This window comes from Bos javanicus, chromosome 10 (assembly GCF_032452875.1).
Source record: "Bos javanicus breed banteng chromosome 10, ARS-OSU_banteng_1.0, whole genome shotgun sequence".
Classification (NCBI taxonomy): Eukaryota; Metazoa; Chordata; class Mammalia; order Artiodactyla; family Bovidae; genus Bos; species Bos javanicus.
The window spans coordinates 58,329,370-58,353,080 of record NC_083877.1 but is presented as its reverse complement, the minus strand read 5'-3'; the positions used below and the strand labels follow the sequence as shown (position 1 = coordinate 58,353,080).

Below are 23,711 nucleotides of genomic sequence, written 5' to 3'. Positions count from 1 at the left end.
TATAGTTCTTCAAGCAATATAATATGAAACTCCTAGGCCTTATCACATGTTTTTCATGCAGAAAGAAAACAATGACTTAAACAGAAGTTTTAAATATGCTCTTGCCAACAATGAACCTGCCTGAAAATACTTCTCAACTACAGGGGAAGAAAAAAGCAAAAATAAAATATAAAGGTTAGAAGAAAAACTATCTCGAATGCAGGAGAAAGTGTATGAGCGTATAAAACAAGATATGCTGAAATATAAAGGAAACTATACAAAAATAAAGTTATAAAGAAGAGTTGAGAAGAGAGAATAATGGTGAAAATATAGAAGGAAGGAAGGAATATCACACTAATTAACCAAGCCGCCACTTCTGTTCATCCCCAGGTTCAACTAAAGCTCTAATTTACTTAGAAACTTTGCTATATTCTAGACAAACTAAGGTGTTCAAAAATACTTATCCGAAATTATTCCCTGAGAATTACAGTCTCAATTTAAGAAATGGCATCTTATATTTCTATTCTAATTAAGAAGTATTTTAAAAGGAAACATGGAGTATTAATACAAAATTAAAAACAGATTATAAAAGTAGTCCTACTTTTCAATTTATCTAATTTCAGCAGATAGTAAGTAAAACTTTACTATCCTTTACCTGTGGCGGGGTTGATGCTTGCTGCAATGTGAAAATGACACAGTGCATTTGCGTGGTGGGAAATATGTCTTTGAACTTCATGTGTTGTCGTCTGGTCAGGCTTTAATTCAGTGTGAGTTACAAGAACAGAAGATCTTCTTTGTCCTTTTCTTAAATTTTTCAAATGGTGTATTGTCTAAAATAGAAAAATAATTACTAAATCTAAGTCTGGGAAGTCTAACTAATGCTGATCAAAGTACTTTTGATAATTAAGGATCTTACAATTTTCCTTTCTATAAAACCTATCTTATAGGAAAATTAAACTACAATAGAACAACTCTGAATATATTCTCCATTGGCCTTGCATATTTTATAGTTGAAGGTAGCAGTTGCTCAAAAACACTTATTATCTACAGAAACTGCTATAAAGATTAGGAATCCAAAGTCTAGTTTTTTGGGAATATCCCAGTACTGAGATGAAATTTACTAGTCATATGAGTGTTTAAAAAAAATTCCAAATCTTCCTACCAGAAAGAATATTCCTCCTGAAAATTCTCACTGTTCTCTAGGCAAGAGTATCAGAGTGGGTTGTGATTTCCTTCTCCAGGTGATCTTCCTGACCCAGGGATCAAACCCAGGTCTCCTGCATTGCAGTCAGATTCTTTACCTTCTGAGCCACCAGGGCAGACCCAAGGACTACATAGCCAGCTAAATAATCATATGTAACCTCTATTATAAAGACAAAAAGAGGGTACAAAAATACAGAATAACAACGGGAAACCTTAACTTAGCCAGAAAAGACCTCATGAAAGTGATGACCTGTGGAATTTGCTTAAATTGTGATAGGTATCTAAGATAAAAATTCTATACTGACATACCCCACCATCTGAACTATTCTGATATGCTGCTGCTGCTGCTGCTAAGTCGCTTCAGTCGTGTCCGACTCTGTGCAACCCCATAGACGGCAGCCCATCAGGCTCCCCCGTCCCTGGGATTCGCCAGGCAAGAACACTGAAGTGGGTTACCATTTCCTTCTCCAATGCATGAAAGTGAAAAGTCAAAGTGAAGCCGCTTAGTCGTGTTCGACTCTTAGCGACCCCATGGACTGCAGCCCACCAGGCTCCCCGATCCATGGGGTTTTCCAGGCAAGAGTACTGGAGTGGGGTGCCATTGCCCATGGGGCCATGTCAACTCTTGGCACCATCCTTTCTCCACATCATAACTCCACCTCATGGCACTTTCTTGTTGTGTCACACAACCACCCCCAAAACCATGCCTAATAATATTTAATAATATACCATTCTTTTCATTTATTCCTCACATTGTTAAACAAAATGTAGCATCCTCTCAGTTATTTCTGAATTAAGGTAAAATATCTGCACCTTCCTTTCAATTCCACAGCTCTTGTCACTTTCCGTGTGAAAAACAGTATCAGTTCTATGGTGTGTCCTCTGTCTCTGGTCTCCCTGTTTATTTCTTTGATTATACCTATCAAATTATTTTCACTCATTGACATTTATCATTATTTTAAATTAGATTGGCAAGGCCAGTTATTTTCTCCTAGAAACAAAAGGTATAATTTAAGTATATATAGAATTATATATACCTCACAGTTAGGAGTTTTGTAGGAAAGGGTGTTGGAAAGCAAAATAGCTTGTAAGTCAAGTAATCAGGCTTTTTCTATTAAAAACAATTTTAATACTACTATTGAACATTTTATTAAAAGTGTAAAACTGTCAAATCACTGTTTACATATTACATTTTTGCTTTTACTGTATGTGGCAGTAATTAAGTTTAACTAATACTTGAAAAGCAATATATTAGGTAACATGCAGGATACAAAAATATCTAAAAGTCCTTAAGCCTCCAAAAGCGTATATATAATTTAAAGATAAAATGTTACACAAGTATATATAAATTATTGTAAACATCTAGTAAGTAAAATACTTTTCCCTACTAAATTGCAATCAATATCAAAACATACTATAACTCTGTTCTGACTTCTTTTAATTTATGATTTAAATGTTGAAAAAAATGTATAAATAGTGCCTAATCACAGTATCAGAGCAGGACTACTTTATATAAAAATTTAAAGGACCACATCCTTAAACCTATCAAACCCCCAAAATACTTCTGCCTGCTGAAAATCCAAAAACCATTTTGGCTATGCAACCATTAAAGTGTTCATGTAAATATGCAATGTAAAAGTATAATTAGTATTGTAGAGAGATGTTTATAACACGTTAGTATAAAAAGTTATAAAACATTACTACAATCTCAATCTTATAAATAAAGAAAAAAAATGCACAAACACACATACTGGAAGAGTTGGATTACAAACTCCACATTTTTTTTTGTTCTCCTAATCTAATTTTAGAATAAGCATAAGTAATATGTTTATCTCATTTTATTCCCTAATCATAATGGGCACAATAGTTCACACTATATTATAAAAATTTAATTTCTTAGAAAGCACTTTTATAGTGTATTTAAAAATTAGAAAAATTATTTCACTTTCAAAATAGTAAACCATGAAAATTATGCAATTATGTAAGTTCACTTAATATCTTAACACTTTTATTCTTATTCACAGTCATTTTTAACTTTATTTTTTAAGTCACTTTTAGTTAGTAAAATTCAATCCTCACGAAACAAAAGCAAAATATTTCTGTTTATATTTTAAAGGTTATTGTGGTATTTTATTTTTTTATCTTTTGGCTATGCCATGCAAGTTGCAAGATCTTATTTCCCTGACCAGGGACTGAACCTGGGCTCTGGTAGAGAAAGCACCTAGTCCTAACTACTGGACCACGAGGGAATTCCCCACAAAATATATTTTTAATTACAACCAATTTCAAGGACTTTTACATGACACATTATCTTCAAGATTCATTTACTGTTTTATACAACATAGTACCTCAAGAGCATGCTGTATTCTGTCTTTGTGTTTTCCAGCATGAGTAAGGTTGCTGGAAACGCTGGAAGTGGTAGTTTCACAAATCTGCTCACCCAAAAGACAGTCTTCTGGAAGTAAGGTTTCTGCCCAGAGCCGGCAGACACCATCATGGCATGAAGTTAATAACACATTACATACAGAACCTCTAATGATAAAGAGAAATAAACAGAAGTTACTATGAATACCAATGCCATCAAAAATTAAAGGCTATTGATACTTAGTTCCTCATGCTTAAAGATGACATTAGTACAAAACTAACAGTATATCTATCTGCAGTTATTTTTCCAATAATGATAATGGATTTCTACTGACTACTTCACACTCTCACCAACACCCATTTATTACCTGCTCAGACCTGCAAGGTGGCAGGCTGGACTCAGGATGCAATCTGTTACCATGAAATAAGAACAACCTAACTGTGCTCGACACTCACCTTAATACATTAAACTTAAACTCTGAATAGCTAAACTAAATGACAGTATAGTATGTGTCCAACTGTTTTAGAAGTTACACTGTGTGGAGAAAAAGTATCAATCAAAGAGCTTGAAATCACACACAGTACTGCTGAACACCATAAAAACTAGGAAGTGGGGGTGACAAAGGAAACAAATAAATTAATGCCAGATTATATACATGTGCTGCTTGAAAACAAGGCTCTGGAGGATTAGTATCTCCTAAACAAAACAAACAAAACAGCAAAAGGAAACCTACATTTCTGTCATTACAAATTATAGAATGACCATAACAAAAGATCATTAATTATAATTAAACTATGTGGTTGATCACAGTAGTTGCCTTATCCTTCTTATAATCTAAACAGTTACAAATAGAGAAACAAATGTATTAATAAAACTGTAAGGAGACTATAATTTCAAACTATAAATCAATTTCCATTAAGTTAAGCAAAAATGTCACAGTATCAAGCAGCTGAAGTGACTTAACCTCTCATCATGAAAAAAAAAAAGCACAAAAAATTTTCCTGTTAAAAAAATGCTTACACAGAATCTGACTCAGTCAAAGGTAAAGTGTTCTGCAAATGTTTTCCATAGGTGCAAATAACTTAAGCAGATTAAGTTAGAATAGCCTTTTATTTAGATTCCAAAACTGTATACATTCCCCATGTTATCATTTACTGAGCCCCACATTGAGTGTGCTATATTTCCCATCAAGGGCAAATGGTGCTCAGATATACTTAGCAGATGAAATAACCCTTCCTCAAGAAGGAATACAGATTTCTAAGCAAGCATTTTTAGAACTTACATATAATACAAGAATCATTTGTTTAGGCTATTTTATAGCTTGCTTAATCTTTCAAATGCTTTTAAAAGATGCTGTAACAATGAGAATAATTTGATAAGTTTCTGTTGCTAGCCTTAAGAAAAAGTTGGGACACTTTATTCACTGTATGCAGTTACACTTTACCAGCATGTGGATTACTAACAGTTTATTACCATGTTTTATTCTTCCTTAATGTGTGCTTTTCTGTTACCTGCAAACGGTTGCTTCTTAGAATGTATTGCTGCTGCTAATACTGACAATACCAGCTAACGCTGCCTGGGCACACACAGTGTGCAAAGGCCTGTGTAAGCATTCACACGCACTCACGTAGTTCAGTCTCACACAACGCTCTGAGGTAGGTACTATTGCTCCCCTTATCTACAAGGGCAAAGACTGCTTAAGAAATTTAGTCAAAAGCTCACAAACCTGGTAACAACAGCAGAATCTGAATTCAGGCAGTTGACACCCAGAACCTATGCTCTTAACTGTCACCATATCAAAAGAACTTTTGTTTTCATTATTTTTATAAACATATAAGTATACAAAATGAAGTTGTATGACACACTCGTCTAACCTGGGCATATACTTGCTAGTTTTACGCCATGAAAAACCTGTTACAGCTCGTGGATGTGCCAAATACACAAAGGAAAACTGAGTAGACGCCTGTCTCCTTTTCACTTCATGATGATCCTGAGGTATAATTGAAGACTTCCAACCAGTCATAGGATACCACACTTTCAGAAGACAATCATCCTGTAAAAATATATAGGCCAACAGAAAATTAATTTGTACACACACAATTCAAAATTTAAGTGGTTTGAACAGAAGCTTTACAAATTAACCTATATATAAAAAATATATATAAAGTTTATATATATAGTACAGAACTAAATCTATTAATAAAATGCTTATTACTCTAAATGATACCATTCATGAAGGATAAATGGACCATGTGCTCATTATCAATATTCTCTACACAAAGGTGGTTTTCAAATAGAGATTGAAGCCAAACTCCCCCACTTCAATACACCAGGGTCCTCCCTGTAAAGACAAGACTCAAAAGACTCTGAAACCAGATGATAGCTTGGATAAGAAAGAAGCCATGTTATCTGGCACTGTTATCCTTTTCTCCTTTCTGGAGATCTGAAAGGATGAGTCAAACCTTTTTTTAAAAATTGCTTCTTATTCTAAGTCAGGATGCAGCAAACTTTTCCTGTAAAGGGCCAAGTAAGTTTTGTGGACCACACAGCCTCTGACTCAGATTTTTCTTGGTTTTGTGTTTGTTTTTTTTTTTTTTTTTCTTATAACCCTTTAAAAATGTAAAATCCATTCTTAGCTCATGGGCCATAGTGTGTTCTTATGATGAGAAGACATTTAGGCAGTTTTTGGGAACCACCTTTATGCCCACTTAAGATATTTAAAGGTATACCAATAGGCACTGACAATCATTTTACTTAGCTCTAAGAATTCTGTTACAAGGCCTAAACAATTTTATCTTATTTAACAGGAACTATCTCTTTTATAGTGCTTCATCCTCAATGGTGAAAAGTTTATGAAGGAAAATAATAAAATAACATTTATGGAAAAAAAATCTCAATCTCTAAGAAACAATGAAATTATGTGTTTCTGGAAAGTGTGTATAGGTGCAAATATTTTCATCTGAACTGGACAAACACTTCTGCCTCTTTTCTATCTTAGTATTCATTCTCAATCTATACTACATAATGTATGTTTCTACTGAGGGCTCATTTATTCAGATATCTGATTTACACAACAGATCTCTTTAAGTACTTACTCTGAGACAAAGCGCTTAACCATGCACTAGTTGCTTTCCTCCAAGTACCTTCTTCACCTAGCATCGTTTTCACCTTCCCAAATTTACTGCACAGTCTATGTCAGTAGTTTCAGATTATGTACCATAAAAACCCTTAATGTACCTGAGAGCCCCTAAGGAGTCAAAAGGAAAGTCAGAGAGCCTCCACAACCAAGGCAATCTAGCCCCTTCTCCCATTCCCACTAGCTTCCCCCCTAGTGAAGTGGCCTCAACACTTTTTCATATTACTATCTAAAACTCTAAAACCACAAATAATTAAACTAGAAATCAGTATTAGAGAGAAAATCCTCAAGTATTTATAAACTAATCAAAAACACTTCTAAATTACAAGAGAAAATTTTATATATGTTGAACTGAAGGAAAATAAAAACAAAACATCAAACTTGGGGGGTTGTAGCTACATGAGTGCTTAGAAAGAAATGTACAGCTTTAGATGCTATACATCAAGAAAGAAGAAAGGTCACAAATCAATGGTTTAAGCTTCAACCTGAAGCATCAAGTAAAAGAAGAGCAAAGAGAACTCACATTAAAGAGATAAGAGGAAGAATAAAAACCAATGAAATAAAATATGAAAAAAAAAACCAAGAAATCAATTCATCCAAAAGCTATTTTGAAAAGATCAATAAAATTTATGATCTAGAGTGATCAAAAATATTTAGAGAGAAAATACAAATTACTGTTATCAAGAATGAAAGATACGACATTATTACAGATCCCATAAACAACAAAGGAACTGGGGAATATCATGAACAATTTTATCCCAATCAATGCAATGATGAATGTTAAATCCCTTAAAAGATAATTTCAAAACAACTGACAAAGGAGGAAACAGAAAACCTGAATAGCTCTACATCTATTAAAGATGATGAATTCACAATTTGAAATTTTCTCACCAAAGGACAAAACAAAACCCTAAAACTGTAACTAAAATACTAGCCTAGATGGCTTTACTGATGAATTTTACCAAACATTTAAGGAAGAAATAGCACCAATCCTTCACAAACTGTTTCAGAAAATTAAGGAAAAAATGGTTTCATTGTATAAGGGCATTATTATTAGCCAGACACCAAAACCAAAGACATAAAAAAACTATACATGAATATGTTTCATAAACAAAGATGCAAACACCTTTAAACTTAATCCAGTAGTATGTTAAAAAACAAGTTTTGACCAAGTGGAGTTTATCCCAGCAAAGACAAGTGGGTTTAACATTGGAAAAATCAGTAACTGCATTTCATCATATTATTGATAACAGAATGAAAAAGAAAACCTACATAATTATCTCACTATACGCAGAAAAAGCACTTAACAAGAGTAAACACTAATTCATGGAGGAAAAATAACACTCTCAACACACAGAAATAAGAAAAATAAAAGGGAATATACATCACATGATCAAGTTGAGTGACTCTATGATAAACCTTCAACTTATATCATATATAGTGGTAAAAGACAATGATTTTCCTATAAAACTGGGAGCAATACAAAAACATCTTTTCTCATTGTTTCTATTCAACAAATGGTACTAGATGTCCTAGTACTTGCGATATATTAGGTAAGGGAAAAAAATAAAAGGCATACAGATTAGAAAGGAAGAAGTAAAACTGTCTTTATTCACAAAATCCTAAGAAAACTACCCAAAAAGGCTGCTAGAACTGATAAGCAAGGTCATGAGATTAAGGCTCAAAATTAAAAAATCAACTCTATTTCTGTATGTTACCAATAATTAGAAATGCAATTTTTGTAAATACGTTTTACATTAGAAAGATAAATTGTTTACACTGAAAATGATGACACGCTGCTCAGAGAAAGAAAACCTAAATAAAAAGAGAAGTATACCCCATTTGTAGATAAGAAGACCAACTACTACTAATGTACAATTCTTCTCAAGTTGACCTGTAGAGATACAATGTAAACACCATCAAAATCACAGCAGGGTTTTTTTTTTTTTTTTGGTAGAAACTGACAAAATCTGTAAGGAAATCAAAGGACTGACACCACCAAAAATATTTGAAAAGAAAAAAGTCAGAGGAGTAACAGACTTCAAAACAGAACATAGGGTTGCTGAAAGGGAAGAGACAGGGAGTTTGGGATGGTCATGTACACACTGCTATATTTAAAATGGATAACCAACAAGGCCCTACTGTATAGCACCCAGAACTCTATTCAGTGTTGTATGACTGCCTGGAAGAGAGGGCCATTTTGGGGGGAATGGATACACGTATTATGTATTGCTAGTTCCCTTCACTTTCACCTGAAACTATCACAACATTCTTAGTCAACTATCAGTTCAGTTCAGTCGCTCAGCCGTGTCCGACTCTTTGAGACCCCATGAACCACAGCACGCCAGCCTCCCTATCCATCACTAACTGCTGGAGTCTGCACAAACCCATGTCCATTGAGTGAGTGATGCCATCTAAACATCTCATCCTCTGTTGTCCCCTTCTCCTCCTACCCTCAATCTTTCCCAGCATCAGGGTCTTTTCAAGTAAGTCAGCTCTTCGCATCAGGTGGCCAAAATATTGGAGTTTCAACTTCAACATCAGTCCTTCCAATGAACACCCAAGACTGATTTCCTTTAGGATGGACTGGCTGGATCTCCTTGCAGTCCAAGGGACTCTCAAGAGTCTTCTCCAACACCACAGTTCAAAAGCATCAATTCTTCGGTGCTCACCTTTCTTTATAGTCCAACTCTCACATCCACACATGACCACAGGAAAAACCATAGCCTTCACTAGATGGACCTTTGTTGGCAAAGTAATGTCTCTGCTTTTTAATATGCTGTCTAGGTTGGTCATAACTTTCCTTCCAAGGAGTAAGTGTCTTTTAATTTCATGGCTGCACTCACCATCTGCAGTGATTTTGGAGCCCAGAAAAATAAAGTCAGCCACTGTTTTCACTGTTTCCCCATCTAGTGGCCATGAAGTGATGGGACCGGATGCCCTTATCTTAGTTTTCTGAATGTTGAGCTTTAAGCCAACTTTTTCACTCTCTTCTTTCACTTTCATCAAGAGATTCTTTAGTTCTTCTTCACTTTCTGCCATAAGGGTAGTGTCATCTGCATATCTGAGGTTATTGATATTTCTCCCGGCAATCTAGATTCCAGCTTGTGCTTCTTCCAGCCCAGCGTTTCTCATGATGTACTCTGCATAGAAGTTAAATAAACAGGGTGACAATATACAGCCTTGATGTACTCCTTTTCCTATTTGGAACCAGTCTGTTGTTCCATGTCCAGTTCTAACTGTTGCTTCCTGACCTGCACACAGGTTTCTCAAGAGGCAGATCAGGTGGTGTGGTATTCCCATCTCTTTCAGAATTTTCCATAGTTGATTGTGATCCACACAGTCAAAGGCTTTGGCACAATCAATAAAGCAGAAATCGATGTTTTTTCTGGAACTCTCTTGCTTTTTCCATGATCCAACGGATGTTGGCAATTTGATCTCTGGTTCCTCTGCCTTTTCTACAACCAGCTTGAACATCTGGAAGTTCACAGTTCACATATTGCTGAAGCCTGGCTTAAGAGAATTTTGACCATTACTTTACTAACATGTGAGATGAGTGCATGCAATTGTGCAGTAATTTGAGCATTCTTTGGCATTGCCTTTCTTTGGGATTGGAATGAAAACTGACCTTTTCCAGTCCTGTGGCCACTGCTGAGTTTTCCAAATTTGCTGGCATATTGAGTGCAGCACTTTCACAGCATCATCTTTCAGGATTTGAAATAGCTCCACTGGAATTCCATCACCTCCACTAGCTTTGTTCATAGTGATGCTTCCTAAGGCCCACTTGACTTCACATTCCAGGATGTCTGGCTCTAGGTGAGTGTCAGTGATCACACCACCATGATTATCTGGGTCTTGAAGATCTTTTCTGTACAGTTCTGTGTATTCTTGCCACCTCATTCTTAATATCTTCTGCTTCTGTTAGGTCCATACCATTTCCATCCTTTATTGAGCCCATTTTTGCATGAAATGTTCCCTTGGTATCTCTAATTTTCTTGAAGAGATATCTAGCCTTTCCCATTCTATTGTTTTCCTCTATTTCTTTGCATTGATCACTGAAGAAGCCTTTCTTATCTCTCCTTGCTATTCTTTGGAACTCTGCATTCAAATGGGTATATCTTTCCTTTTCTCCTTTGCTTTTCACTTCTCTTCTTTTCACAGCTATTTTTAAGGCCTCCTCAGATGGCCATTTTGCTTTTTTGCATTTCTTTTTCTTGGGGATGGTCTTGATCCCTGTCTCCTGTACAATGTCATGAACCTCACTCAGTCCATAGTTCATCAGGCACTCTGTCTATCAGATCTAGTCCCTAAAATCTATTTCTCACTTCCACTGTATAGTCATAAGGGATTTGATTTAGGTCATACCTGAATGGTCTAGTGGTTTTCCCCACTTTCTTCAATTTAAGTCTGAATTTGGCAATAAGGAGTTCATAATCGACTATACTCCAATACAAAGTAAAAAGTTAAAAAAAAAAAAAAGAACAGCTGAGGAGTATATATGTTCACAGAAGTACTTTATTTAATAAATATAATTCCCAAAGGGGAAAAAAAAGAGGAGTCATACTACTCGATTTCAAAGCTAACTATAAAGTCACTATAATCAAGACACATATCATTAGCATAAAGGCATACACACACACACACACACACACACACACACACACACACACACACGTGTCTGTTAACTTATATATGGAACAAAATAAAGAAGCCAAGAACAGATCCACATATGTATGGAAAATTGATTTTCAACAAAGCTGTTTAGGAAATTCAATGGAGAATGGATTCCCTTTTCAAAATGTAACTGGGATTATCTTGATATCCCTTTGGGAAAAAACTGACTTCAAATCAAATGCAAAAAAAAAAAAAAAAAATTCCCAAAATGTAAAAATCAAAACTCTAAGGGTTTCTGGTTCAAGATGGTAGAGAAGGATATACACTCATCTCCTCTTGTGAGAGCACCAAAACAGTAACTAGCTGTTGAACAATGATCGACAAGAGGACACTGGAACCCACCAAAAAAAAGATACCCGATGTCCAAAGACAAAGAAGCCGGAGGAGCACAATGATGATAAAGTCAAATCCCATATCTGACAAGTGTGTGACACACAGACTAAAGTAAAAGTAAAGTAAATGTCGCTCAGTCGTGTCCGACTCTTTGCGACCCCATGCACTGTAGCCTACCAGGTTCCTCCATCCATGGGATTTTCCAGGCAAGAATAATGGAGTGGGTTGCAATTTAGACTGGATAACAATAATACCAAAGAAGTTCTCACACTGTTGTGAAGGCTCTGAACCCAACATCAGGCTTCCCAGCCTAGGGATCTGACAAAGGGACTGGAATCCCCAGGGAATCTGGTGTTGAGGGCCAGTAGGATTTGATTACAGGACTTATAAAGGACTGGGGAAACAAGAGACTCCAGCCTGGAAGGGCATAAGCAAAACTTTGCACACACCAAGACCCAGGGGAGAGAAGCAGTGACCCCCACAGGAGACTGAACCAAAACTATGTGCTAGTGTTGGAGGGTCTCCTGTGGAGGCATGGGTCAGCAGCGGCTCACCACAAGGACAGGGGCACTGGAAGGTTTCCCTTGGCACAAACCCTTTTGAAGTTCACCGTTAACCCAACCATAGAGCCCACAGACCCCAGAGCTTGGTTGAAAGTGAAAGTGAAGTCACTCAGTCGTGTCCTTTGCGACTCTTTGCGACCCCGTGGACTGTAACCTTTGCGACCCCATAGACTGTAACCTACCAGGCTCCTCCGTCCATGGGATTCTCCAGGCAAGAATACTGGAGTGGGTTACCATTTCCTTCTCCAGGGGATCTTCCCGACCCAGGGATTGAACCCGTGTCTCCTGCCTTGCAGGCTTTAACCTCTGAGCCATCAGGGAAGCCCAGGCCAAACAACTACAGGGAGGAGTGCAACTCCACCCATCAGCAGATAATTGGATTAAAGCTTTACTGAGCAAGGCCCTGCCCACCAGAGCAAGATCCAGTTTTTCCCATGCCACTCCCACCCATCAAGATGCTTACACAAGCCTCAGCCTCATCCATCAGAGGGAAGACAGAAACCATATAGGTTTCTCAAGAGGCAGGTCAGGTGGCCTGGTATTCCCATCTCTTTCAGAATTTTCCACAGTTGATTGTGATCCACACAGTCAAAGGCTTTGGCACAGTCAATAAAGTAGAAATAGATGTTTTTCTGGAACTCTCTTGTTTTTTCAATGATCCAGCGGATGTTGGCAATTTGATCTCTGGTTCCTCTGCCTTTTCTAAAACCACATTGAACATCTGGAAATTCACGGTTCACATATTGCTGAAGCCTGGCTTGGTGAATTTTGAGCATTACTTTACTAGCATGTGAGGTGAGTGCAATTGTGCGGTAGTTTGAGCATTCTTTGGCATTGCCTTTCTTTGGGATTGGAATGAAAACTGACCTTTTCCAGTCCTGTGGCCACTGCTGAGTTTTTAATTCCCTTAAATGTAAATGGATTAAATGCACCAACCAAAAGACATAGACTGGCTGGGAGACGAAAACACGTGCATATATGCACTTTCACTTACCACAACACTCTACCTGACACCCCCCCAAAATTGTATGTAATTATTTTATATTATTAAGTTAATCGTGTTCCCATTATGAATTGCAATTGTAATTATTTTATTTTTTGTCTGGCTATTGACTGTGCGAACTGATAAACACCTTTTACTATTGTGATGATGTAACTACTTCACACTTAATATCACTTACTCATTTGGTCAACAGAAAAATAAGAACTCTATATAACCAAAACTAGGATCTAATAAGAAAGGCTGTAATCACTTTTAAAAATCCAGATTCATATGAGAATTATTTTGAAATTTTTTGAAAAATACAAATACTCAGACATTGCTTTTTTCCTCCAGAGCTCCAGATGTTTCTAATGAACAGTCATGTTTAAAAACAAGTGGACTATATGATGATCATTTATTTTTATCTAGTATATTACTTTTTCTATTTCATATTCATTGCTCCCATTTCATTTAGTTTATGTTCCCCAATTTCTCCATGTCTTTTTTTGCTGTTTTCAAGCCTTTATCAACTGTAGTAAAACTTTTGTATACATATATATATATAAATATGTACAATATATATTAGAAAACTTATCAATTTTTGCCTAAAAAAAAATTATGACATTTTGATTCCACTTGACTTAGTATGAATAGAATGCTATATTTCTAATAAAAAATTAGATATGCAACAAGCAACAAAGGTTTACTATATAACATAGGGAACTATAGTAAATATCTTATAATAACCTATGATAGAAAATAATTTGAAAAATAATATACATGTATTTGTATAACTGAATCACTTTGCTGTGCACTTGGAACAGTGTAAGTCAACTATACTTCAATAAAATATACGTGTATATATATATTTTTTTTTAAACTGTAAAACTTCTAAGAGAAAACACAGTAAAATATCTTTGTGATTTCAGGATAGACAAAAATTTTTTTTTTTATGATTCATTTCTTTTTTTTTTATTTTATTTTTAAACTTTACATAATTGTATTAGTTTTGCCAAATATCAAAATGAATCCGCCACAGGTATACATGTGCTCCCCATCCTGAACCCTCCTCCCTCCTCCCTCCCCATACCATCCCTCTGGGTCGTCCCCAGTGCACTAGCCCCAAGCATCCAGTATCGTGCATCGAACCTGGACTGGCAACTCGTTTCTTACATGATATTTTACATGTTTCAATGTCATTCTCCCAAATCTTCCCACCCTCTCCCTCTCCCACAGAGTCCATAAGACTGTTCTATACATCAGTGTCTCTTTTGCTGTCTCGTACACCGGGTTATTGTTACCATCTTTCTAAATTCCATATATATGCGTTAGTATACTGTATTTATGTTTTTCCTTCTGGCTTACTTCACTCTGTATAATAGGCTCCAGTTTCATCCACCTCATTAGAACTGATTCAAATGTTTTCTTTTTAATGGCTGAGTAATACTCCATTGTGTATATGTACCACTGCTTTCTTATCCATTCATCTGCTGATGGACATCTAGGTTGCTTCCATGTCCTGGCTATTATAAACAGTGCTGTGATGAACATTGGGGTACACGTGTCTCTTTCCCTTCTGGTTTCCTCAGTGTGTATGCCCAGCAGTGGGATTACTGGATCATAAGGCAGTTCTATTTCCAGTTTTTTAAGGAATCTCCACACTGTTCTCCATAGTGGCTGTACTAGTTTGCATTCCCACCAACAGTGTAAGAGGGTTCCCTTTTCTCCACACCCTCTCCAGCATTTATTATTTGTAGACTTTTGGATCGCAGCCATTCTGACTGGTGTGAAATGGTACCTCATAGTGGTTTTGATTTGCATTTAATGACAAAGAATTTTTTTAATCTAGGCCATAAAAAGCACAAACCAATATTTAAAAAATTCTTGGATTTCTTCAAAATCCAACACATCAAAAGATCATGGTATATGGTCCCACCACTTCATGGCAAATAGATGGAGAAAAAATGGAAACAGTGACAGGCTTTATTTTCTTGGATTCCAAAATCACTGTGGATGGTGACTGCAGCCATGAAATTAAAAGATGCTTGCTCCTTAGAAGAAAAGCAAGACAAACCTAGATAGCGTATTAAAAAGCAAAGATATTATTTTGCCTGCAAAGGTCTGTACAGTTAAACTTATGGTTTTTTCAGTAGTCATGCACAAATATGAGAGCAGGACAATTAAAAAACGGCTGAGTGCCAAAGAATTGATGCCTTCGAACTGTGGTGCTGAAGAAGATTCTTGAGAGTCCCTTGGACAGCAAGGAGATCAAACCAGTCAATCCCAAAGGAAATCTACCCTGAATATTCACTGGAAGGACTCATGCTGAAGCTGAAGCTCCAATACTTTGGCCACATAATGAGAAGAGCTGACTCACTGGAAAAGACCCTGATGCAGAGATAGATCAAAGGCAGGAGGAGAAGGGGACGACAAAAGACAAACTTGTTGGATGGCACAACCAACTCAATGGACATGAGTTTGAGCAAACTCCAGGAGATGGTAAAGGACAGGGAAGTCTGGCAAGCTGCAGTCCATGCGATCACAAAGACTTGGACACAACTGAGTGACTGAACAACATACATCAAAAGACACCATTTAAAAAAAAATAAAAAAGCAAGTCATAATCTGGGAGGAAATATCTACATTTATCTTTCTTTTTTCAAATTTTTTAAAATTCATTTATTTTAATTGGAGGTTAATTACTTTACTATATTGTAGTGGCTTTTGCCATACATTTACATGAATCAGCCATGGGTGTACATGTGTTCCCCATCCTGAACCCCCCCTCCCACCTCCCTCCCCATCCCATCCCTCAGGGTCAACCCAGTGCACCAGCCCTGAGCACCCGGTCTCATGCATCAAACCTGGACTGGCAATCTATTTCACATAGGATAATATACATGTTTCAATGCTATTCTCTCAAATCATCCCACCCTTACCTTCTCCCACAGAGTCCAAAAGTCTGTTCTTTACCTCTGTGTCTCTTTTGCTACCTCGCATATAGGGTCATCGTTACCATCTTTCTAAATTCCATATGTATGCGTTAATATACTGTATTGGGTGTTTTTCTTTATGACTTACTTCGCTCTGTAAAATAGGCTCGAGTTTCATCCACCTCATTAGAACTGATTCTAATGCATTCTTTTTAATAGCTGAGTAATATTCCATTGTGTATATGTACCACTGCTTTCTTATCCATTTGTCTGCCAATGGACATCTAGGTTGCTTCCATGTCCTGGCTATTATAAACAGTGCTGCGATGAACATTGGGGTACATGTGTCTCTTTCCCTTCTGGTTTCCTCAGTGTGTATGCCCAGCAGTGGGATTGCTGGGTCGTATGGCAGTTCTATTTCCATTTTTTTAAGGAATCTCCACACTGTTCTACATAGTGGCTGTATTAGTTTGCATTCCCACCAACAGTGTAACAGGGTTCCCTTTTCTCCTCAACCTCTCCAGCATTTATTGTTTGTAGACTTTTTGATAGCAGCCATTCTGACTGGTGTGAGATGGTACCTCACTGTGGTTTTGATTTGCATTTCTCTGATAATGAGTGATGTTGAGCATCTTTTCATGTGTTTATTAGCCATTTGTATGTCTTCTTCGGAGAAATGTCTGTTTAGTTCTTTGGCCCACTTTTTGATTGGGTCCCTTATTTTTCTGGAATTGAGCTGCAGGAGTTGCTTGTTTATTTTTGAGATTAATTGTCAGTCGCTTCATTTGCTATTATTTTCTTCCATTCTTAAGGCTGTCTTTTCACCTTGCTTATAGTTTCCTTCATAGTGCAAAAGTTTTTCAGTTTAATTAGGTCCCATTTGTTTATTTTTGCTTTTATTTCCATTACTCTGGGAGGTGGGTCATAGAGGATCCTGTTGTGATTTATGTCACAGAGTGTTTTGCCTATGTTTTCCTCTAGGAGTTTTATAGTTTCCGGTCTTATATTTACATCTTTAATCCATTTTGAGCTTATTTTTGTGTATGGTGTTAAAAAGTGCTCTAGTTTCATTCTTTTACAAGTGGTTGGCCAGCACCACTGTTAAAGAGACTGTCTTTTTCTCCATTCTCCATTTGCCTCCTTTGTCAAAAATAAGGTGCCCATATGTGTGTGGATTTATCTCTGGGCTTTCTATTTTGTTCCACTGATCTATATTTCTGTCTTTGTGCCAGTACCATACTGTCCTGATGACTGTAGCTTTGTAGTGTAGTCTGAAGTCAGACAGGTTGATTCCTCCAGTTCCTCTTCTTTCTTAAGACTGCTTTGGCTATTCAAAGGTTTTTGTATTTCCATATAAATTGTGAAATTATTTGTTCTAGTTCTGTGAAAAATACCATTGGTAGCTTGATAGGGATTGCATTGAATCTATAGATCGCTTTGGGTAGTATACTCATTTTCACTGTATTGATTCTTCCGATCCATGAACATGGTATATTTCTCCATATATTTGTGTCATCTTTGATTCCTTTCATCAGTGTTTTATAGTTTTCTACATATAGGTCTTTTGTTTCTTTAGGTAACTTTATTCCTAAGTATTTTATTCTTTTTGTTACAATGGTAAATGGAATTGTTTCCTTAATTTCTCTTTCTGCTTTCTCATTGTTAGTGTATATGAATGCAAGGGATTTCTGTGTGTTGATTTTATATCCTGCAACTTTACTTTATTCATTGATTAGCTCTAGTAATTTTCCGGTGGAGTCTTTAGGGTTTTCTACGTAAAGGATCACGTCATCTGCAAACAGTTAGAATTTTACTTCTTTTCCAATCTGGATTCCTTTTCTTTTTCTTCTCTGATTGCTGTGGCTAAAATTTTCAAAACTATGTTAAATAGTAGTGGTGAGAGTGGGCATCTTTGTCTTGTTCCTGACTTTAGGGGAAATGCTTTCAATTTTTCACCACTGAGGATAATGTTTACTGTGGGTTTATTATATATGGCTTTTATTATGTTGAGGTATGTTCCTTCTATGCCTGCTGTCTGGAAGGTTTTTATCATAAATGGACACTGAATTTTGTCAAAGGCTTTCTCTGCAACTATTGAGATAATCATACGGTTTTTATCTTTCAATTTGTTAATGTGGTATATCACATTGATTGATTTACAAATGGTGAAGAATCCTTGCATCCCTGGGATAAAGCCCACTTGGTCATGATGTATGATCTTTTTAATATGTTGTTGGATTCTTTTTGCTAGAATTTTGTTAAGGATTTTTGCATCTATGTTCATCAGTGATACTGGCCTGTAGTTTTCTTTTTCTGTGGCATCTTTGTCTGGTTTTCATATTAGGATGATGGTGGCCTCATAGAATGAGTTTGGAAGTTTACCTTCCTCTGCAATTTTCTGGAAGAGTCTGAGTAGGATAGGTGTTAGCTCTTCTCTAAATTTTTGGTAGAATTAAGCTGTGAAGCCATCTGGTCCTGGGCTTTTATTTGTTGGAAGATTTTTGATTACAGTTTTGATTTCCATGTTTGTGATGGGTCTGTTAAGATTTTCTATTTCTTCCTGATTCAGTTTTGGAAAGTTATACTTTTCTAAGAATTTGTCCATTTCTTCCAAGTTGCCCATTTTATTGGCATATACTTGCTAATTGTAGTCTCTTCTGATCCTTTGTATTTCTGTTTTATCTGTTGTGATTTCTCCATTTTCATTTCTGATTTTGTTGATTTCATTATTCTCCCTTTTTTTCTTGATGAGTGTGGCAAATGGTTTATCTTCTCAAAAACCCAGCTTTTAGGTTTGTTGATTTTTGCTATGGTCTCCTTTGTTTCTTTTGCATTTATTTTTAAGATTTCTTTCCTTCTACTATCCCTGGGGTGGTTCTTCTCTTTCTAGTTGCTTTAGGTATAGAGTTAGGTTATTTGATTTTTCTCCTGTTTCTTGAGGTAAGCTTGTATTGCTATGAACCTTCCCCATAGCACTGCTTTTACTGAATCCCATAGGTTTTGGGTTGTTGTTTTCATTTTCATTCATTTCTATGCATATTTTGATTTTTTTAATTTCTTGTGATTTGTTGGTTATTTCGAAGTGTGCTATGTAGCCTCCATATGTTTGTATTTTTAATAGTTTTTTTTTTTTCCTGTAGTTGACATCTAATCTTACCACATTGTGATCAGAAAAGATGCTTGAGATGATTTCAATTTTTTAACTTTTGAATTTACCAAGGCTAAATTTATGGCCCAAGATGTGATCTATCCTGGAAAAGTTTCTGTGTGCACTTGAGAAAAAGGTGAAATTCATTGTTTTAGGGTGAAATGTTCTATAGATATCAATTAGGCCTAACTGGTCCTTTGTATCATTTAAAGTTCACGTCTCCTTGCTAATTTTCTGTTTAGTTGATCTATCCGTCAGTGTGAATGGAGTATTAAAGTCTCCCACTACTATGGTGTTACTGTTAATTTCCCCTTTCATACCTGTTAGCATTTGCCTTACATATTGCAGTGCTCATATGTTGGGTGCATATATAATTGTTATTTCTTCTTCTTGGATTGATCCTTTGATCATTATATAGTGTCCTTCTTTGTCTCTTTTCACGGCCTTTATTTCAAAGTCTATTTTATCTGATGTGAGTATTGCTACTCCTGCTTTATTTTGGTCTCCAATTGCATGAAATATCTTTTTCCAGGCCTTTACTTTCAGTCTGTATGTGTCCCTTGTTTTGAGGCAGGTCTCTTGTAGATGGCATATATAAGGGTTTTGTTTTTGTAACCTTTCAGCCAGTCTTTGTCTTTTGGTTGGGGCATTCAACCCATTTACATTTAAGGTAATTATTGATAAGTATGATCCCATTGCCATTTACTTTGTTGTTTTGGGTTCGAGTTTATAAACCTTTTCTGTGTTTCCTGTCTAGAGAAGATGCTTTAGCATTTGTTGAAGAGCTGGTTTGGTGGTCCTGAATTCTCTCAGCTTTTGCTTGTCTGTAAAGCTTTTGATTTCTCCTTCATATTTGAATGAGATCCTCGATGGGTACTATAATCTGGGTTGTAGGTTCTTCTGTTTCATCACTTAAATATGTCCTGCCATTCCCTTCTGGCCTGAAGTTTCTATTGAAAGATTAGCCGTTATCCTTATGGAAATCCCCTTGTGTGTTATTTGTTGTTTTTCCCTTGCTGCTTTTAATATTTGTTCTTTGTGTTTGATCTTTATTAATTTGAATAATATGTGTCTTGGAGGTGTTTCGTCTTGGGTTTATCCTGTTTGGGACTCTCTGGGTTTCTTGGGCTTGGGTAGCTATTTCCTTCCCCAATTTTGGGAAGTTTTCAACTATTATCTCAAGAATTTTCTCATGGCCTTTCTTTTTGTCTTCTTCTTCTAGGACTCCTATGATTTGAATGTTGGGGTGTTTAACATTGTACAGAGGTCTCTGAGGTTGTCTTCATTTAATTCTTTTTTCTTTTTTCCTGTCTGCTTCACTTATTTCCACCATTCTATCTTCCACCTCACTTATCCTATCTTCTGCCTCCGTTATTCTACTATTGGTTCCCTCCAGAGTGCTTTTGATCTCAGTTATTGCATTATCCATTATTGACTGACTCATTTTTATTTCTTCTAAGTCCTTGTTAAACTTTTCTTGCATCTTCTCAGTCCTTGTTTCCAGACTATTTATCTGTAACTCCATTTTGTTTTCAAGATTTTGGATCATTTTTATTATCATTATTCTGAATTCTTTTTCAGATAGACTCCCTATCTCTTCCTCTTTTGTTTGGTTTGGTAGACATTTATCATGCTCCTTTACCTGATGAATATTTCTCTGCCTTTTCATCTTGTTTACATTGCTGTGTTTGGGGTGCCCTTTCTGTAGGCTGGAAGTTTGTGGTTCCTCTTTATTGTGGAGGTTCCTCCCTATGGGTGGGACTGGACAAGTGGCTTGTCAAGGTTTCCTGGTTATAGAAGCTTGCGTGGGTGTTCTGATGGGTGGAGCTGGATCTCTTCTCGCTGGAGTGCAGTGAAGTGTCCAGTAGTGAGTTTTGAGGTGTCTATGGGTTTGGTGTGACTTTTGGCTGCCTGTATTTTAATGCTCAGGGTTATGTCCCTGTGTTGTTGGAGAATTAGCTTGGTACGTCTTGCTCTGAAACCTGTTGGCTCTTGGGTGGAGCTTGGTTTCAGTGTAGGTATGGAGGCTCTTGGATGAGCTCTTGTTGATTAATGTTTCCTGGAGTCAGGAGTTTTCTGGTATTCTCAAGTTTTGGATTTGAGCCTCCTGCTTCTGGTTTGCAATCTTATTCTTACAGTAGCCTCAAGACCTCTCCATCCATTCGGCACTGATGATAAACATCTAGGTTAATGGTGGAAAGATTCTCCACAGTGAGGGACACCCAGAGAGGTTGAGTTACATGGAGAAGAGAAGAGGGAGGAGGGAGTTAGAGGTGACGAGGAGGAGAAGAGGAGGAATCAAAAGGGGAGAGAGCAAGCTAGCCAGTAATCAATTCCCTATTTGCTCTCCACAGTCTGGAACACTCAGAGAGGTTCATGGAGTTACACAGAGAAGAGAAGGGGGAGGAAGGCGATAGAGGTGACCTGGGGGATCACAAGGGGAGTCAAAAGTAAAGAGACCAATCTAGCCAGTAACCAGTTCCCTACTGTTCTCCACAGCCCAGAACACCCAAAGAGATTCAAAGAGTTAAGTAGAGAAGAGAAGGGGGAGGGAGGAGATAGAGGTGACCTGGCGGAGAAAAAGGAAAGTCAAAAGGGGAGAAAACAATCAAGCCAGTAATTACACTCCTAAGTAAAAGTGGGTAACTGAAGATTGGATTCCTAAAGGTACAAAATTGATAACAAATACCAAAAAGCAAAGATTAAAAATCCAGAGTAGAGATTAGACTTTCAAAAATACAATATTAAAAAAAAATTGCAAAAATTATAAAATACATATATATGAAATTTGCTTTAAAATATGGTCTTTTTTTGGCAAGGTAATAGTAGGTTTTAAAAATTAAAATTAAAGGAGTAATAAAGAACTTAAAAAAAATTTTTTTAATTTTAAATTAAAAAATGATAATAGTGAAATATATACAGGGATTTCTCTGGAGCTTCTGAGAGCAGTGTGGGGTCAGTTCAGTTTCAGATAGTTTCTTATTCCAGCTTATACTTCTTCTTAAGGTCTACAGGCCCCTTCCAATGTAATCAGTGCTAACTACACGATTTTAATCTGTTGCACCTGTCACTTCCAAAGCAGTTCCCTCTTCTTTGTTTAATTTGGCTTCTTCTGTTTGCAAGTCTCTTCAGCATCTAGTCAAGGCTATGATTTTTCCAGTGGTCATGTATGGATGTGAGAGTTGGAGTGTGAAGAAGGCTGAGCACTGAAGAATTGATGCTTTTGAACTGTGGTGTTGGAGAAGACTCTTGAGAGTCCCTTGGACTGCAAGGAAATCCAACCACTCCATTCTGAAGGTGATCAGCCCTGGGATTTCTTTGGAAGGAATGATGCTGAAGCTGAAACTCCAGTACTTTGGCCACCTCATGCGAAGAGTTGACTCACTGGAAAAGACTCTGATGCTGGGAGGGATTGGGGGAAGGAGGAGAAGGGGACAACAGAGGATGAGATGGCTGGATGGCATCACTGACTCGATGGACGTGAGTCTGAGTGAACTCTGGGAGCTGGTGATGGACAGGGAGGCCTGGCGTGCTGCGATTCGTGGGGTCACAAAGAGTCGGACACAACTGAGCGACTGAACTGAACTGAACTGAACTCAATGTCTAATTTCCACCCTGACACAAGGGAGCGAAGGTGGTCATTTATTTAGGCTCACTTGTTCAGTTGTGCTGTGGGGAGGGAGGAACACTGCAAACAAACATCACTGTATCTGGGGAGTGCTCACAGTATCCGGACCATGCTGGGTTTGCCCCTGCTCATGTGTGTGCTTTCTCAGTCTATACTGCTCAGGCTCCAAGTTGCTCTGCAGGGGAACTGTCAAAAGCAGGCCCTGGGTTGCATGCACTTCCCAAGTCTAAGCCACTCAGGTTTGGGTTCTTGGGTACTCCACGAAGGCACAGACTCGTTTGAGCCTGAGTTTTGTGGCCTTCCCAGGTCCAAGCAGCTCAGGCAACCAAGTGCTTGGCAAGCACATTCTCCCCAAGTGGGTGGTGCGTCATCACCTCCCAGGTCCCAGTCACTCAGTTTCCCGGGAGCGCCATCTCAGGTGTGCTGTGTGTCTCCTCTGGGGAGCTGATCTCTGACTGCGACCCTCCTGGCAGATGTCAACCATCTAGGATCCCAGGAAGACTTGGTTAGCAACTGGGAGCCCACTCGCAGTTTGGTAGAGGGTACCATCTCCGGGCGCGAGATTGCCCCTTGCCTTCTGGCTCTGGCTGTCACCCACCTGCCTCTCTGCCTCCAGTGGGTGGAGGGGCCAATCTGCAGCCAGCTAGCTCTCCTCTGCTATTTGCTCAGTCCTTTGTTCTGTGAGTGGGCCAGGCCGTGCCTCAGGTTAGAGCTTTTCCCGGTAAAGTTCTCTCTCTCATTTTCTTTTTCTCTCTGGCTATCCCACA

At 37.5% G+C, this 23,711-nt stretch overlaps 1 protein-coding gene across 7 annotated transcripts in view; it reads right to left on the bottom strand.

Moving 5' to 3' along the window:
• DMXL2 (Dmx like 2) overlaps positions 1-23,711 on the bottom strand; it is a 168,315-nt gene that overhangs the window by 78,795 nt on the left and 65,809 nt on the right. For all 7 annotated transcript variants that reach the window (XR_009738732.1, XM_061428763.1, XM_061428760.1 and 4 more), the window contains 3 exons: positions 5,422-5,600; positions 3,531-3,714; positions 635-809 (listed from right to left, as the gene is read on the bottom strand). Coding sequence is in view for 6 of the 7 variants with exons in the window: in XM_061428763.1 (XP_061284747.1) it covers positions 635-809; positions 3,531-3,714; positions 5,422-5,600 (538 nt within the window). In the remaining variant the exon portion in view is untranslated. The remainder of the gene's footprint in view (positions 1-634; positions 810-3,530; positions 3,715-5,421; positions 5,601-23,711) is intronic.